This window comes from Canis lupus, chromosome 10, assembly GCF_003254725.2.
Source record: "Canis lupus dingo isolate Sandy chromosome 10, ASM325472v2, whole genome shotgun sequence".
Lineage (NCBI taxonomy): Eukaryota > Metazoa > Chordata > Mammalia > Carnivora > Canidae > Canis > Canis lupus.
Genome location: NC_064252.1, coordinates 6,868,191 through 6,885,493, shown reverse-complemented (window position 1 = coordinate 6,885,493; position 17,303 = coordinate 6,868,191). Strand labels below are relative to the sequence as shown.

At 39.9% G+C, this 17,303-nt stretch overlaps 1 protein-coding gene across 2 annotated transcripts in view; it reads right to left on the bottom strand.

Annotated features, from left to right (window-relative positions):
* The window catches only part of RXYLT1 (ribitol xylosyltransferase 1), a 30,609-nt gene extending 23,685 nt beyond the window's left edge, over positions 1-6,924 (bottom strand). The window contains exons 1-3 of one of the 2 annotated variants that reach the window (XM_049115728.1): positions 6,636-6,924; positions 5,486-5,641; positions 797-899 (exon numbers count right to left, since the gene is read on the bottom strand). In XM_049115728.1, coding sequence (XP_048971685.1) covers positions 797-899; positions 5,486-5,641; positions 6,636-6,804 — 428 coding nt within the window. In that variant the 5' untranslated portion in view covers positions 6,805-6,924. Of the gene's footprint in view, positions 1-796; positions 900-5,485; positions 5,642-6,635 lie in introns of those variants that run through there. The other variant, XM_025476751.3, reaches the window with a different exon arrangement.
* Positions 6,925-17,303: the final 10,379 nt, after the last annotated feature.

Sequence of the window (17,303 nt, the reverse complement as noted above, 5' to 3'; positions counted from 1 at the left end):
AGCAGAGAAAATTCAGATGAAATTGAGATTAACCACACAGCTTTCTACCTATTTAAATAGCTTTAGAAATAAGAGATCATCGATAAAAGTTTTATAAAGATAAAAACTCAAAAAGCCTTAACGATACATTGGTTTCACTGAATCTAAAAACAGATTTCTGAGTAATTGCAATAAAGTTGTAATCTATACCATCAAATCATGAAAGAACTCATATATATTTTTATAAAATTTTCACAACTCATAAGAATAGCTTTGATACCACTTGAGTATTATAAAATAGGTGAACGTGACTAGAAGACAAAAATGAAAGTACTTTTAAGTTTATATATTATTCCTTCAAAATGTGGAATATTAAATGCTTATCAACAACCAAATGTTACAAAATTTGGAGCATGAACTTCCCCATATAATCATAAATGTTTTGATAAAAATGAAACAGACAAAACTTAAAAAAGGAAGTATTTTGTAAAATGTTCCAGTGAACTTTAACTACAGTAGAGTTTCATGAGATTTACTTTTCTATTTTTACTATTTTACTATTTACTATTTTACTATTTTTACTATTTTCATGAGAAAATCTATTTTCATGAGATTTACTTTTCTATTTTACTATTTTTACTATTTTACTATTTACTATTTTAGTATTTTTACTATTATTTACTTTTCTATTTTCTATTCTTCACAAATTGAAGTAGAAATGCTGTCTCTAAATGTGTTTTCCTCTTATTTTTCTTCTAGTATTTATATAAAACATTATATAGAAACACAGCAAATGTTAATGTTGCACAATTAATACCTGTAATGTGTTCTTCCTACAACTGAATTTCCTTCTCTCCACTGAGCAGTCACATCAGTGGGATCAAGTGAACCTTCGAAAATATGCTCCCAGAGATACAAACCTGGTAAAGAAAAACAAACAAAAAAACCCATTTACTGTCTGGTTTATTCTCATGTGTGAGATGAGATGTTCTGCCCATGTATATAATTTGATCAGGAAAGGAGACTGTATTCCTTTTTTGTCCCTTGGCAGGCAGTTCTGCTAAGAAATAGCTCAAAAGTATCAATATGGCAATTAATGTAAGAGAGAATTCAGAGGTTGTCAGTGTGAAATGTGGCAAAATGTGGGTTATATTAAAGACAATAACTTCTCTTACTCTAAGTTTGAGAAACCCCTAATTATCCCTGGACTTTTACTGTCTACTTTAACCTGAAATCTGTTATAATGTAAGTTACTATATGATTAGAATGGTTTCTGTATTATAGCAACCTAGGGGAATTCATGACTTTGTGCCAAACACAGCCAGAGGAGCTCACATATATACGTACAGAGTCAATATATCAAGGAGATAGTAACTCCTCCTGATGTGAACACACATGCCTCATTGCATGATGTCCCTGCAGACAAATGCCATTGCATCTTCCTCCTCAGGGCAGCCCTTGATATTTTCCTGTGAATTCACCTGAATGAAATCTCTGAAAGCAGAATGAAATAATCTGGGGGCCCTGTTTTACTTACATTGACAGATATGCTTTGTTCCATTCTCATTATGCCCTGGTACTAAAGGATACAAAATAACCGTGTTTAGACACCTGGCCAATCAGATAAAGCTTTCCACATGTGGTGGCCCAATAATGCTTCCCTGTCCACCCAAGATGCCCAAAGATGTAATCTCTAGAATCTACGAATACATTACCTTACATAGCAAAAGAAATTTTCTGTATGTGATTAAGGATGCTGAGGTGGGGAGGTTATCCTAGATTATCTGGATGGGCCCTATATAATCATAAGCGTCCTCACCAAGAGGGAGAAAGGAGTGTCAGAGTAAGGGAAGGAGGCATGAGGATGGAAGCAGAAGTCAGAATGATGCTGGGCTGTGAGTCAAGGAATGTGGGTAGCCTCAAGAAGCTGCAAAAGTCAAGGCAACGGATCCTCCTCTTAGAGCCTCCAAAAAGAATACAGCCATGTGGACACATTTGAGATTTCTACCTTCAGAAATTTAAGATTGTAAGTTTATGGTGACTATAGTTAATAATACTGTTTTATATATGACAATTGCTAAGAGGATAGATTTTTTTTAATTAAAGATTTTATTTATTCATTCACAAGAGACAGAGAGAGAGAGAGAGAAAGAAAGAGGCAGAGAGACACAGGCAGAGGGAGAAGCAGACTCCATGCAGGGAGACTGACATGGGGCTCGATCCCAGGTCTCCAGGATCAGGCCCTGGGTCGAAGGCAGGCACTAAACTGCTGAGCCACCCAGGCTGCCCAAGAGGATAGATCTTAAAAGTTCTCATCACATGAAAAAAAAAGGGTGTGTGCGATGATAGATACTAACTAGAATTATCATGTTGATCACTTCATAAAATATAATAACTCAAACCCCTATGTTGTATACCTGAAACTAATATAATGTCATATGTCAATTACATCTTGATTAAAAAAAAAAAGATAATAAATTTGCGTTGTTTTAATTCACTTAAATTTTTGGTAACTAGATATGGCAGCTATAGGAGACTATTCATTCTGGAGCCTGGAAATGAGATACTGCTTTAACAAATGCTTAAAAATCTGGAAGTGGCTTTGGAATTGGGTAATGGGAAGAGGCTGGAAGAACTTTGAGGAGCATGTTTAAAAATCCTAGATTAGGGATCCCTGGGTGGCGCAGAGGTTTGGCGCCTGCCTTTGGCCTAGGGCGCGATCCTGGAGACCCGGGATCGAATCCCACGTCGGGCTCCCGGTGCATGGAGCCTGCTTCTCCCTCTGCCTATGTCTCTGCCTCTCTCTCGCTCTCTCTGTGACTATCATAAAAAAATAAAAAAAAATAAAAAAATAAAAATAAAAATCCTAGATTAGATTGCCTTGGTCGGGTTATAGATAGAAGTATGGGTGTTAGTGACTTAGCTAGTGAGAACTCAGAAGAAAAAAGCACAATAGAAATAAAGCCTATATTGTTTTTATAAACATCTAAGTAGACTGTCAGGATTAATATGAATGTTCAAAGTGCTGCTGGTGAGGACTCAGAAGGAAATGAGGAATATGCTATTAGAAGCTGGAGAGAAGGGGATTCTGGTTATAATAGCACCAGAAAGCTTAGCTGAACTGTGTCCAGAAGTTATATGGAAAGTGGAAGCTGTAAATGATAAGCTTGGATATTTAGGTAAAGAGATTTCCAAACAGTGTTGAAGCTATGGCTTGGTTTCTTCTTGATGATTATAGTAAATATAAGAAGAAAGAGTGATTGAGGGAGGCGCTGTTAAACAAGAAGGAGCCAGGACTTGGTGATTTGGGAAATTCTTGGTCTGTTCAATTGCAAAAGGGTGGAAAATTAGAGAAGACTCACTGTCAGGAAAGCATGTTCTGAAAGAAGGTGATGGATGTAGCTGAGTATCTTTTTGCTAGTGCCTTAAAAGGATAAAAAGGTTAAAATATTCAGTCACATAGAGGGTTCTTTGAGGACAGTAGGTGTGTAATTTATGGGTCTCCTCAGCCATCTCAGCAAGAAGCCAGAAACAGAGGCAAGATTATCTAGGAAAGACCTGGAGGGGCTCTTGTCTAATGGAGTGAATCCATGTAACATACATAGGAGACCCACAAGGCTCTTGAAAAGGTTGTATCAGTAGAAACACTGCTGGCTTAGACTAAATGGGATAGAGAGATGTTGAAATGAAAGAAGGGTATTGGATTCCCAAAATCCTATCAGCAGGATACCGGCTGATAAAACTACTGAGCTGCAAGCACATGCTACCATTTATGACAAAGGAAGGATTACTGCAAACGTAGAGCTGCAAGACCAGAAGCAAATTTTGAGCTACAGCTTATTCCCAGGCCTTGAAACCTAACAATTTGCCTGGTTAGAATTTAGAATTGCTTGGATCAATGACTTCATTTTCTTTCCCTTTTTTTTTTAAATTTTTATTTATGATAGTAACAGAGAGAGAGAGAGAGAGAGAGAGAGAGAGAGAGAGAGAGAGAGGCAGAGACACAGGCAGAGGGAGAAGCAGGCTCCATGCACCGGGAGCCCGATGTGGGATTCGATCCTGGGTCTCCAGGATCGCGCCCTGGGCCAAAGGCAGGCGCCAAACTGCTGCGGCACCCAGGGATCCCCCTTCCCTTTTTTAATTTAAGGACTTTATTTATTGATTTGAGAGTAAGAATGAGAGAGAGAAAGAAAGAAAGAGAGAGAAAGAGAGAGAGAGAAACACAAGCAATGGGGAGAGATAGAGGGAGAAGCAGACTCCCTGCAGGATCATGACCTGAAGTGGGGGAGAGGCGCAGAAGGAGAGGGAGAAAGAGAATCCTAAGCCAACTCTGCACTGAGCACAGACTGGACATGGTGCTCAATCTCAGGACCCTGAGATCATGACCTGAACAAAATCAAGAGTCTGACACATAACTGAGTCACCCAGGCACCCCCCCCTTCTTCCTTTTTGAATAAGAATAGAATTGGAATCCTATATGCCTGGGAAATAGATTGAGGAAAAGCAGTGCTTGATAAAACTCATCTAGTCATTTTGTGCTTACTGAATTGCAAAAAGAAAAGTCTGGAGACATGAAAACTTGTTAAGATGTAGATTTAATGAAAAACTAGAATGGGGAAGTGAGAATTTAAAGGATGAGATGAATACCAGAGATCTTATAAAGAAGAAAGTTGCCAGAACTTGATGACTGGAGCCTCAGTCTAGTTACTGGAAATTTGGAGGTCAGCCAAATTCTTCAAGGATGTATATTTGCATGCAAGTGTGAAGGACTTTATGAAACGTACTAAGGGCAAAGCATCATTCTCTGATTACTTTCTTCTCATCTGGTCCTTTCTATCCATATCCCTCACTGTGGATAAATCCAACTCATGTTTAAAGGCCCAACAAAGCCCCTTTTAATTCATTAAATTCTGTCTGACTCTTGTAGCCCTCATTGAGGGTCCCATTCTCTGAGCATAGTATATAACTTGGAACACAAGAATCTCATGGTACTCGGAGCAAAAATGCTTTTGTGGGTATTCAAGTTTAATCGACTATATATTGTATCTCTTTTTTACACATTTATAATGAACACTGGCATGTAAAGGCTCTGAGAATGGCCTGCAATAAAGAACCTTGTTTAACTTTGTTCAGTTCAATGTTTCCCAAATTTTTTTGGCAAGTCAGGGGCCACCTCTTATACTTACTTGTGTCTCAAGTGTCCAATTAATACATACATAATGAAAATTCAGTTGACATAGCCATTTCTATATAAGGATGCTTACATTCTACTTTGTATCTACAAATAAAGCTGTACTCTGCAAAAGACCAACAATAGAATATTCGTGTTTGTGTATTTACATAGATATTGTCTAACTGAAAGGAGAAATGAAATATTAAGCAAAAAATATATCACAATGCTTAACAATGAAATAAACTAAATGTATTAAAATGAATTGAATTTAATGTTAATAAAGTACATTTGAGAAATTCTTTTTACATCCCTTAGTTCTATACATTAACTTACCAATGGCAGCTTTGCCCCAGATTTGTACATGGAAGTCTGTTTTCCCTTTCGTGGATTTATTTAATATTTGAAGACTAGTTTTAAATCTGTGTTGTTGCTCATTTTTTTCATCTCCTTCCCAAGGATTCCATTCTTCACTTCCCAAAGTAGATTGTTCTGTTTTAAAAAGAGTAACAGTGTTTGTCAGTAAGGTGGACCTGCAGTTGTAGATGAATTCATGCCATTTAAATTAGATACGAGGGTGATAATTTCAGTTTTCCTAGAGGCAAAGCAACTGCATTTGGACTGGTCAAACACGTACAATTAAAGGAAATCAGAATTTAATCTTTATTAAATCTTTATTCTGAACGATCTTAGAATGTTAACAGGAGACACAAAATTCTCTCTCCCAGACGAAACCTTCTAAAAATCACTGGATAAGTTTCAATTTTACATTGACTGTATCTCTGAACACTTGACTGCAGAACGTAAGTTTTAGGTACTATTGTGCAAAAGTCCGAAAAGAGGGCGAGAGGAGTCGGAGTCTGATTCTGACACTATTTCAGATACTATTTATTGTGCAAAACTCTGAAAAGAGGGAGAGAGGAGTCTGATTTTTTTCTTTCTTTTCTTTTTCTTTCTTTTCTTTCTTCTTTCTTTCTTTCTTTCTTTCTTTCTTTCTTTCTTTCTTTCTTTCTTTCTTTCTTTCTTTCTTTTTTCTTTTTTTTTTCTTTTTAAGATTTTGTGCATTTATTCCTGAGAGACACACAGAGAGGCCAGGGACACAGGCCCAGGGAGAAGCAGGCTCCATGCAGGGAGCCTGACGCGGGACTCGATCCCGTGACCCCGGGGTCAAGCCCTGGGTCCGGGGAGGGCGGGCGAGCTCCCGGGAGGGGGGGGACGAGCTTCGGGGCGGGGGGCGAGGTCCGGGGAGGGCGGGGGGCGAGCTCCCGGGGGCGGGGGGCGAGGTCCGGGGAGGGCGGGCGAGCTCCCGGGAGGGCGGGCGAGGTCCGGGGAGGGGGGCGAGGTCCGGGGACAGGGGGCCGACACGGCCGCACACGCTCCCGGGCCCGGCCCGGCCCGCCGCCCTCAGCCGCAGGAGGTAGGAGCCCCCGGAGCCCCGGGCCCTCCCGGACCCGCCCCTGGGGCCCGCGGCCGCCCGGCGTCCTACCTCGGCCGCGCCTCTCCCGCGCGGGGGCCGCCCCCTTCCTGAGGCCCCGCGTAGACGCGGCCGGCGCCCGGCGGCGGCGCCCCAGGAAGACGTGGAAGGCGGCGTACAGGGAGAAGAGGCAGTACAGGGCGATGAGAAACGAGCAGAGCCGCTTCCGCGTCAGCCGCATCCCACTGCGGCTCTCCGTCGGCCACCGCCACCCCGGGCCCGGCCGGGGAGGACGCCGGCGCTCCGCCGCGGCCCTGCGGGCTCCGGGGGCAGGTGCAGGCCCCGGCCGCGGGGAAGGGAGTCGCCAGAATCGGCCCGCCCCCGCGCAGGCCCCGCCCCCGCGCAGGCCCCGCCCCCAACCCCAGGCCCCGCCCCGTGCAGGTCCCGCGCAGGCCCCGCCCCCGCGAGGCCCCGCCCAGGCCCCGCCCCCGCGCAGGCCCCGCCCAGGCCCCGCCCCCGCTCTCAGCTCCTTCCAAGCCTCCCGCCCTCTGCAGGCTTTTTTCTTTCTCTCGCTTTTTTTCCTTTTTTTTTTTTTTAAAGATTTTATTTATTTATTTGAGAGAGAGAGAGACAGAGAGAGCGACTGAGAGAGCACAAGCGTGGGGGAGAGGGAGAGGCAGGCTCTGCAGTGAGCGGGGAGCCAGATGTGGGGCTCGATCCCAGGACCCTGGGATCATGACCTGGGCACAGCCCACTGAGCCCCCCAAGCGCCCCCGTCTCTGGCTTTCCTACCGTGTGGGCATCCGTCTTTGGAACTGGGCATTGGGAGCCCACGCGCTGCTGCTCGACCTCCGCAGAGTGCCCACGGCCCCTTTCAACCCTGTCTTCCTCCCCACGTGCACACAAACTTATCTATTATCTGACCGTAAAGAAAAAACACCAAACAGACCAAAAATCCAAAACAGCACCCACCGTGATCCATGAAGGCAGGGTCCATGCTTTTGCTTTTGTTCCCAGCGCTTACCACAGGGCCTGCAACATTACAGAGGAATGAATATACATGTCCATTAAAAAATACTAAGTGGTAGAGGCCTGGCTGGCTCAGTCGGTGGTGTATGGGCTCTCCGTCTCCAGGTTGTGAATTTGAGCACCAGGTTGGGTGTACAGATTACTAAAAAAAAAAAAAAAATTAAAAGATTTTATTTATTCATGAGAGACACAGAGAGAGGTAGAGACACAGGCAGAGGGAGAAGCAGGCTCCCTGTTGGGAGCCCCATGTGGGACTCGATCCTGAGACCCCAGAATCATGACCTGAACCAAAGGCAGATGCTCAACCGCTGAGCCACCCAGGTGCCCTAAAAAAGAAAATCTTGAAAAAAAAAAAGTTAAGTGGTGGTCGTGGCACAACATCACGAATGTAACCAATGCCTGTCAGTGATACACTTAGAGATGGTTTGAATAGCAAACTTCATTATGTATACATTACAGCAATAAAAATATTTGAGAAAATTAAGTTTTATTACTGTGATATGACTGGAGTGCATGCAAGCATATAGTCTTTTGACAAACAGAGGCTGTCAAATTGTGTCAATCAACTTTCTTTGTCAAGCCCTTGTGAAGTTGGGTTATAATTTTTTGTCAGTTGCATTTAGTATTTTCTTGAAGTAATATCTATGCCCAACATGGGGCTTAAACTCATGACCTTGAGATCAAGAGGTCATTGCTCTACTGACTGAGCCAGCCAGGCACTCTGCGTCTAGCACTGTTTGTTCAACTTGTTCGGCAGTCTTGGTAGCCAGAGAGCTTGTAGGACACAAGCCCCGAGTAGGTCATCTGTGTCTTCACTTGCTGTGTCCTGGCTGATTCAACTCTCTAACCTGATGCAGTCTTCTTAACTTTTCTGGAAAAAGTTTCCATCTCCTCTGTTAGCAAACAACTTACCTTTCCAGAATTTTTTGTTCTTGGGGTCAGGCCTTTGTCTTCCATAGTGACATCTAGGTAATTTGATAAAGAAAATTTAAAAAAAAAAAAAAAAAGAAAATTTTATGGCTGGAAGGAAATCTAGGTCCAGAGGGGTGAGGTGACTTGACTAAAGGTCATACTTTCTTGGTATCTGAGCTAGACTAAAATTCCTGCATCTGTTCTCAGTTTTGTATTCTTGACATCATCTTAGCTATGTCCTGGGCCTTCATCTCATCTCATCTTTTTTTTTTTTTTTTAAAGATTTATTTATTTATTTATTTATTTATTTATTTATTTATTTATTTATTCATTCATTCATGAGAGACACACAGAGAGAGGCAGAGACACAGGCAGAGGGAGAAGCTGGCTCCATGCAGGGAGCCCAATGTGGGACTTGATCCCAGGATCCCAGGATCCCAGGATCACGATCTGAGCCAAAGGCAGATGCTCAACTGCTGAGCCATCCAGGCGTCCCTACTCTGTTTTACTTAACAATATCAGATCCTAGAGACAGACTTCTTGAGTTGAATTATAGATCTTAATGATCCAATTTCCAATTTGTCTCTGAACAATGTTTGATTGTTCCTCCAAATTAAGTCCATTATCAAAGGATGCCATGGTTGAGGTTATAAAACACAGGAGTACAAACTTTGAAGGCAGTTCCAAAGAAGTTCCCAAAGTACTTTGAGCACAATCAATGGAATAATTGTGTATTTCCAACCACGATATGTTCTTATTCAAAACTGCCACTAAGTGAAGGGGTGAAAATGCCTTTACTTACAGATTCTCATTTTCGGTCTTTTCTCCTAGAAAAATATGATGTGTTCTTTGTTTTATTTAAGATTTGGCTTTTGTTGTTGTCATTAAGAGTCTTTAGAGTAATATTTTAAAAAGAAAACCAAGCATTTTTAAATGGTAATAAAGTCATAATAATTTGAATTTGAAGTCATCATTGTTTAGAAGCAGTTAAGGCACAGTACTGAGGAAGTATCAGCTTTGAGTCATAGGAATCAAAGAAAACTTCATAATTTTCTAGCTAAAGGATGGTGCTACTATTTTTTTTAAAAGTAGGTTCCACACCCAATGTGGGGCGAGTTCAAGAGTCCCATGCTCTACCAACTGAGCCAGCCAGGTTGCCCCTGTGTTACTTCTGATATAGAAGGAAAACATGAGACAGAGAGCCATTTTTTCAGATGTGAATGATTTGCCTAAATTTTAAAGGAAACTCAGCAATTTCGATGAAAATAAAATGTTTATTATCAGAATTAGATGAGACTAGGGCAGGAAGAGTACATTGTCTTCAGTCACTAATCTGTACTGTATGACCTTAAGGCTAATAGCTGCTTAGTATGTGTTTGTAGATGGTAATGCATCGCCAGCCTTGGGTCACTCCACAAATTTACTTTTCATAGTGTCTCTGGTGCCTACAACAGGGTCTGGCATATTTTAGGTGGTTAGTGCATATTTGCTGGTTGAATTCTTATCAGTATTAAAAAATGAATTTATGTTACGGCTGATATATTTCTTAGCGAGGTAGATCTGGGAATTGAGGCCACCCATAGCCACATAACTTAAGTATCAGGACTGGGAACTCAGGCCATCTACACTAACGTGACTTTTTTCTTGTTTTAGTAAATTCTTGGTCAAGATGATAAGGCTGTAAATAACTAACATTGTTTATTTCAGGAAATTCCTGCAAACCGGTTAATCTGAATAAACAGCTCACTCCTCTTGGCGAATATTGTCTAGCTGAAATAGATGGTTTATTTGAGCAAATAGTTCACTTATAGAACTTATGAAATATTTTCATATGAAAAAAAATCTTAGTTATCAGGACTTGCTTCAAAATCATTGTAGTGGTGTGTGTGCACACCAGTTAGGGTGTCCACCTGTCTGGGTTTGCTCAGGACTACAGAGATGCCTGGGATGCTAAATTTCAGTGCTAAATCTGGGAAAGTGCCAGAGAACCAAGGACAAATTGACCACCATACCACCAGCCCTAAGCTATTATGTCAAAAACTTTGCTCAATCCTGAAAATAATTCCCTGTCTTAAAAAAGAGTCCTAAGCCATTTTTACTCAGACTCCCATATCCTATGAAGTATCACTTGCTATCTTCCTCCTTCTGAGGCTACTAAGCTTCTGTCAAATCACTGTTCTCCCTTACTGGGGTATATTTAATACATTTAGCTTTTCTTAATCACCAAGTTATTTTGGTGGTGTCGTGGGAAGGTGGCAGTTGTTTTATGTATATTTTTCTTTGGCCTATCTTTTCTGTAGTAATGGCAATTATCTAAGGATAGAGAGTATCTATTTTATGACTACATAAAACACCCACTGTATCAATGTACACTCATGTGCTACTAATGGTTCTACTATTGAGAATGACATGCGAGTTAAAACTAATATGGGGTTGAGGTTGACTTGAGTAGGGAAGAGGACCATACAAATGGAGGTGGTGTTAATTAATTAATTAATTATTTATTTTTAAATTAATTTATTCACGAGAGACACAGGCAGAGTGAGGAGAAGTAGGCTCCATGCTGGGAGACCAATGCGGGACTCGATCCCAGGAATCCGGGATCACTCCCTGAGCCAGAGGCAGACGCTCAACCACTGAGCCACCCAGGTGTCCCTAAGCCACCCAGGCATCCCAGAGGTGTTGTTTCACTTTAAACTACAAATGACTGTACAATTTGAAAATGAATTATGGTTATGTATTTAGGTTACAAAGGAATGAATCTTTTAATTGATCTAAATATAGCAGATTTTTTTTTTTCTCATTGTCTTTATATGTGAGCTAGGGCTGAGAGCTGCTTTCTGTGTATTACTGTAATCTCCTCAGGCTGGAATGGGTGAATGGAAAGAGAGAGAAAGACAAAGAGAATTGGTGGGGAGTGAAGCAGTGTGGAAAAAGAGATGAAGTAAAGAACCCTCAGAGTTTGGAACTCAAGGGATACAGAACTAGACCTGGGAAGGTAAAATGCAGGAGGGGAGGTACAAAGGAACATGAGATGAATTAAACTAAAGCAAGTCTAAAAATTTTATTTGGTGAAATTTTCTTCTCTGTCTGCCAAGAAGAAGGATTATTAATCAACAAAATATTAAGAAAGAAGTCCTAATGCTTTCTGCCAGCTGCGAAAGAAATTGGACACATTTATTCTTAGAAATCCACAGTACAAATTTCTTGTGATACCTGGTCAAAATTCTTCCCTAAGTTTATCAATGTTTCAGTAATACTGAAAAAGTGGACTAACTACTCTGAGAGAAATTTTTTCAGCGTGGCTGGCCAAAAGCCTTTGTTTCAAACAGTTTTGTTGTTGTTGTTTTTACAGCCAGATATTTCTAGTAGGGATTGGCCATATAACAACCTGTAAATCATTAACTATAGCTATATTAGATTTATATATAGGATTTATATAGGAATCAATTCCAATAAAATACATTTTTTTTTCCTATGGAGGTATGATGCTAGTACAAATAAATGTAGAAGGTCTACTGAAATTTATTGACATTGGGAAATAGTGAGCAAATTGTAATTTTTTTTCCTTCTGAAGATTTATCTATTTATTTGAGAGAGAGCATGAGTAAGTGGGTGGAGAGGGGCAGAGGAAGAGAGAGAAATCTCAAGCAGACTCCCTGTTGAGTATGGAACCCTAGGCAGGGCTTCATCTCAAGACCTTAAGATCACAACCTGAGCCAAAATCAAGAGTCAGACACTTAACCAATCGAGCTACCCAGGCACCCCAAATCGTAATTTTAAAAAAGATTTTAGTTATTTATTTGAGAGAGAGAGGGAGAGAGAGAGAGAGAGAGAGAGAGAGAGAGAGAGAGAGAGAGAGAGAGAGAGAGAGAGAGAGAGAACAAGCACGGGGAGCCGCAGAGGGAGAGGGAGAAGCAGGTTCCCTACTGAGCAGGAAGCCAGGGCTCGGTCTCAGGATACCGGGATCCTGACCCAAGCAGAAGACAGACACTTAACCGACTTAGCCACCAGGGGGCCTGAAAATTCTAATTTTTTTTAAACAACCAACTAAACAACTAACAAAAGTCAAACAAACACAATTAGAATTTAACATTTAGAGACAACAGAACCCAGAGGTGACACGGAAGGTAGATGAGTAGAAACAGATTCTGTGCAAACAGCACTTCCTTAGCCAATCTTTCCCTCACTCCTGCCCCTGCCCCTAGTTCCTGCCCCTGCCCCCAGTAGCCTCTGAGCTCTATGTACAACTTCATCACTGCTGTAATGTTTCATTACAATTTTTGTTTATGTATTAAATGTAACACACTATTCAAAAGCAATTTAAGATTTTTACTTTTACATGCATAAATGCTGTGGGTATCTTTGGGCTCTGTTTTACTACAAGCTCTCTGGGTGGGCATCATAGCCACAGAGAGTGATTCATGGCAGGTAGAACCCATGCGGCTCCATCTCTAATTTACCACTGATTTTATTTGCATTTGCTAGTTTTCTAATAATAGCTAGGAGAAGTCTCCTGAAGAGCCCTAAGAGTGATACAAGTGTTTTAACCTCTTTTTGTGTTATTTAGTTAAACCTTTCTGTGTTTTTTGCTCATCTCATTTTTGTGCTTGCAAGAATGTTGACATTTGGTATATTCCTCAATTTTGACTCCTCCCATCACAAGGTCTTGATGGCTTGTTCATATTTCATTAAATCCATCAACGTCATGCATTTGTATTTCTATTAACTCAACTTGATCACGTTTTCCCCCACTAATACATGCTTCCAACTAATACTGCACATCCAGTAGTCTGAGGTTTACTTTTATTTTTAAAAACTCAGCTGTGTTTGTTTTATACCAGGGTTACTTCTAGCTACTTCAAATGGATTGGATAGCGTTCCAGCTCTTATTAGGCCCTAGAACAGTTTATAGAGCATAGAAAAATACTTAATCCTTGACAGTTTCATTGTATTTTCCACTAATACTCCCTGGCCCTAGAACTATTTTTGAAGAAAATTCTTTAATAACATTTCATTGGTTTATTTATGTTTGTAATACTTCACGAGTCTGTTTTGGCACTTTTAATTATCCAAGAGAACAATTTACTTCATCAGGATTGAAAAATATTCAGATATATCCCTTTTCTAAATTCTGATTTCTCTTTTGGGAGGGTTTCTTTTATATTAAAATTTTCAGATTTTATATTTGATTATTATTTGTTTTCCCCTCTGTTTCCAACCATCTTTAGATTTATCAGTTGTTTTATTTTATTTTGCAATGACTAGATTGTGCATTTTTTCTTCCTTCCATTTTCTTATTTGTTTTACCTTTTCCCTAGCTTTTTCAATTGGAAAGTTAGTTTAAATTTTTTATAATTCCTTCTTAATAATGAAATCATAGAAACCTATTAATTTATTTCTACACCACTGGTCATATTTAGAAAGTGCAATATTTTTAATCTTTGCTATTTGGGTTTCTATTTAATCTAGTAGTGATTACAGGAGAGTGTGGGGGTATTTTCTTTTTTTCTTTTAAAATATTTTATTTATATTAGAGAGAGAGAGAGCGCGGGGAGGGAGGGAGGAACAGAGTAGAAGGAAGAGAGAATCTGAAGCTGACTCTGCACGCAGCACAAGCTAATGTGGGGCTCAATCCCAGGACCATGAGTATGACTTAAGCGGAAACCAAGAGTGAGATACTTAGCCCACTGAGCCACCCATGTGTCCTGAGAGTATGGGGCATTTTAATTACCAAGTAGTAAACATTTAATTTGGCTTTTTAATTTTACCAATGTGATGGCTAAAATGATAAGCATTAATAAGCATTTCTCTGGTTAATAGTGTGGTTAAGTATCTTTTAATATATTTATTTTTATTTTCCTCTTCTGTGAATTGTCTGTTTATTGTGAAAAGTCTTCTAATCATTGCTTATTTTTAAATTTTGATCATGGGCTTCTTTATTTACTTTATGTTGCAATCCTTCGTTTTTAATATCTATGACAAAAGCATTCTTCTGATTTTTGGCAGGTCAATTAATTTTATTTTTATTATCTTTTATTGTAAAGACATTCTAAATTTGAACATAGCTAAATTTATCAATCATTTATAGGTTGGTATGTGTGCATGTGTGTATGCATTCTTTTTTTTTAAGATTTTATTTTTAAGTAATTTCTGCACCCAGTGTGGGACTCGAAACACAACCCTGAGATCAGGAGGTGGATGCTCCACTAACTGAGCCAGCCAGGCATCCCCTGCATGTGTGAATTATCTCTGGGTAATTCTGTTGGATAAGTCTGTTAATTAAAATCATATTGGATTCCTAGAATAATTTGGGTAGAGTTGACATGTTGCAATATTGAGTCTTCCCACTTGTACATATTACAAGTTATCTCAGTAATAATTGATACATCACCCTTAAATGAGTGACCTGCAATGCCTCCTCTGCAACATCAGGCTTTCTTGTATGTGTGGATCTAGTTCTGATTTCTTTGACTTTCCTGTCATTTCTATGACTGTAACCATTTCAGTTACTATATACTACCTGTCTCAGTTACCATGGCTGTATGATAAGGCCTCATATTTCTAGGACAAGTCTCTAATCTGTTCTTTTCTTTTTAAAAATTGTCTTGGCTGTTCTTGGCACTTTGCTTTTCTCTGTACATATTAGATTTAGCCTGTCAAGTTTCACTAAAAAACCCTCTTGAATTGTAGTTGGAATTTCATGGCATTTATAGACTAATCTAGGGATAATTGACTTTGTAAGTCTATTTATGGGCATTCAAACTGTGCTCAATTTAATTCTATTACAGGCAATGCTGCAGTGTTTGTCCCCTTGTGGCCATGCGTGATATGCTCTGGGACACAGCTCCTGATATATACCTGTCAATGGACAAATGTGAAAAACATAATATTGAGGGACAAAAATGAAGCACAAAAGGAAATGTATATAGTAAGATACCATTTAGGTTCAACTTAATGTCTTCCCACAAAGCTTTATAATTTTACCCATAAAATTTGCATATCTTTTATGGGTTTTTGTTTTGAAAAAAATTATTGATGTTAAAGAGAGCATGAGCAAGGGGAGGGCCAGAGGGAGAGAGTCTTCAGCTGACTCCCCAGTGAATGCAGAGCTCAATGTAGGCTCTATCTCATGACCCTGAGATCATGACCTGTGCTGAAACCAAGAGTTGAAGGCTTAACCAACTGAGCCACCCAGTTGCCCCTAAATACTAAAATGCTTGAAGGCCTTCAGAACCCTTGGACTGATTTACATCAATAAGAGGACCTGTTTTTGATGTGGTAAAACAAATGTGTTCATCTCTGATTACAATTTCAAGCTCCTCTGGCCAACTCTGTCAGAGGGAGTAACAAAGCTTCATCTTCTTTTGTAATTTTGCTGCCATCAATACTTCTCTTCAGTTCCTCCATTACATTCTTGTGCATACAAGCCTTCTTTCTAATCATGACACCATCTTTGTAACTGCTGTTGTTGGCATAGCTAACCTTTCTGTCCAGAAACTCATGTCCAAACTTTGCCCTCACGTCCTCCAATATAACACAGGTAGAAATCATTGGCTACAGCCATTTCTGTTTCGTCTTTTTGTTTGGGTTTACAACTTAAATCACCCATTTATTTTTATCTTTTTAATTTAACTTTACCTTAGGTTTGCCTATCAAGCAGCACATAGTTGGTTTGTATTTTTTAGCTAGTATTTGCCTTTTATCATGGGACTCTAAGGCTTTCGTTCATGTGGTTGTAATTGCTATGTGTAGTCTTTTGCTGTCTTGCTTTTTATCTTTTGTGCAACCTTGTTCTTTCTTCTGTGTTTGATCTTCGCTATATAGATTTTCTTTAATTTGCTTTTATTGTTTCCAATGGTCAGGAAGAAATTCTGTACCTGTTTTAATTTTATAATAGTTGTTACAAGTTTTGTTTTTAGTGAAAAAAAGTTTTTAGCCTGTATTTCTAGTTATCCAGGTAAAAACAAAATCATATGATGTGTTTTGCTCTTTTTCTTCCTAGTTTTTGTGAGAATAACTGGGTTTAGACTCAGATGCCTTTGAATGATTTGACATTCTACATTCTATTTTTCAGTACATGGCAGTGGTAGAAGGTATTATTGTTTACCAATATTTGTATTCCTTCCTCAGAGGAGAATATATATTCTTGGCCTGTTGAATGACTTGAGGTGTGAATAGAATTTGCTTTGGCTAATAAAACTTTGAGCAGAAGCATTGTGCAGTACGTTTAGGCAGAAGCTTAGGAGACCATTTTCTCTCTGCTGTCACTGTGACTGGCATGTTCTCGATGGTTCCTTTGCCCTCATCCTGGGTGCTGCTGGACTGAGGGTGACTATTATGCATAGCTCCACTGTCGATCAGCTGGGGACATATACTGCTGTGAGAAAAACTAACGTCAGGTGTTATTGGCCACTAAGAGTTTAGGATTGTTTGTTACCTCAGCATTACTTGGCTTCTGCTAACTGATACAATTATGTTTGGAGAAGTATCTGACAAGAGCTTGGGAATTTGTTTGCCTTCAGAGAATGAATCTAGTAAAACTATCCACAATGTGGTGATTTGTTAATTTTGGTTTTCAAGCAAGAGATTGTTTGTAAATGTCTTCTGGAATATCCAAGAACTGTGCTGGGGCAAAGCAGTTATGCTTCTGAAGGACAGGGATTAGCAGTCTTCTTAAGAGATACAGGTAGACTCTTTTCCTCTCTGGCTGCTTGAAGCTCAGCCGCCATCATGAACGACTCAGTAACTATCCAGACCAGGAAGTCCATGACCAACCAACTACTTTAGTAAGAACAG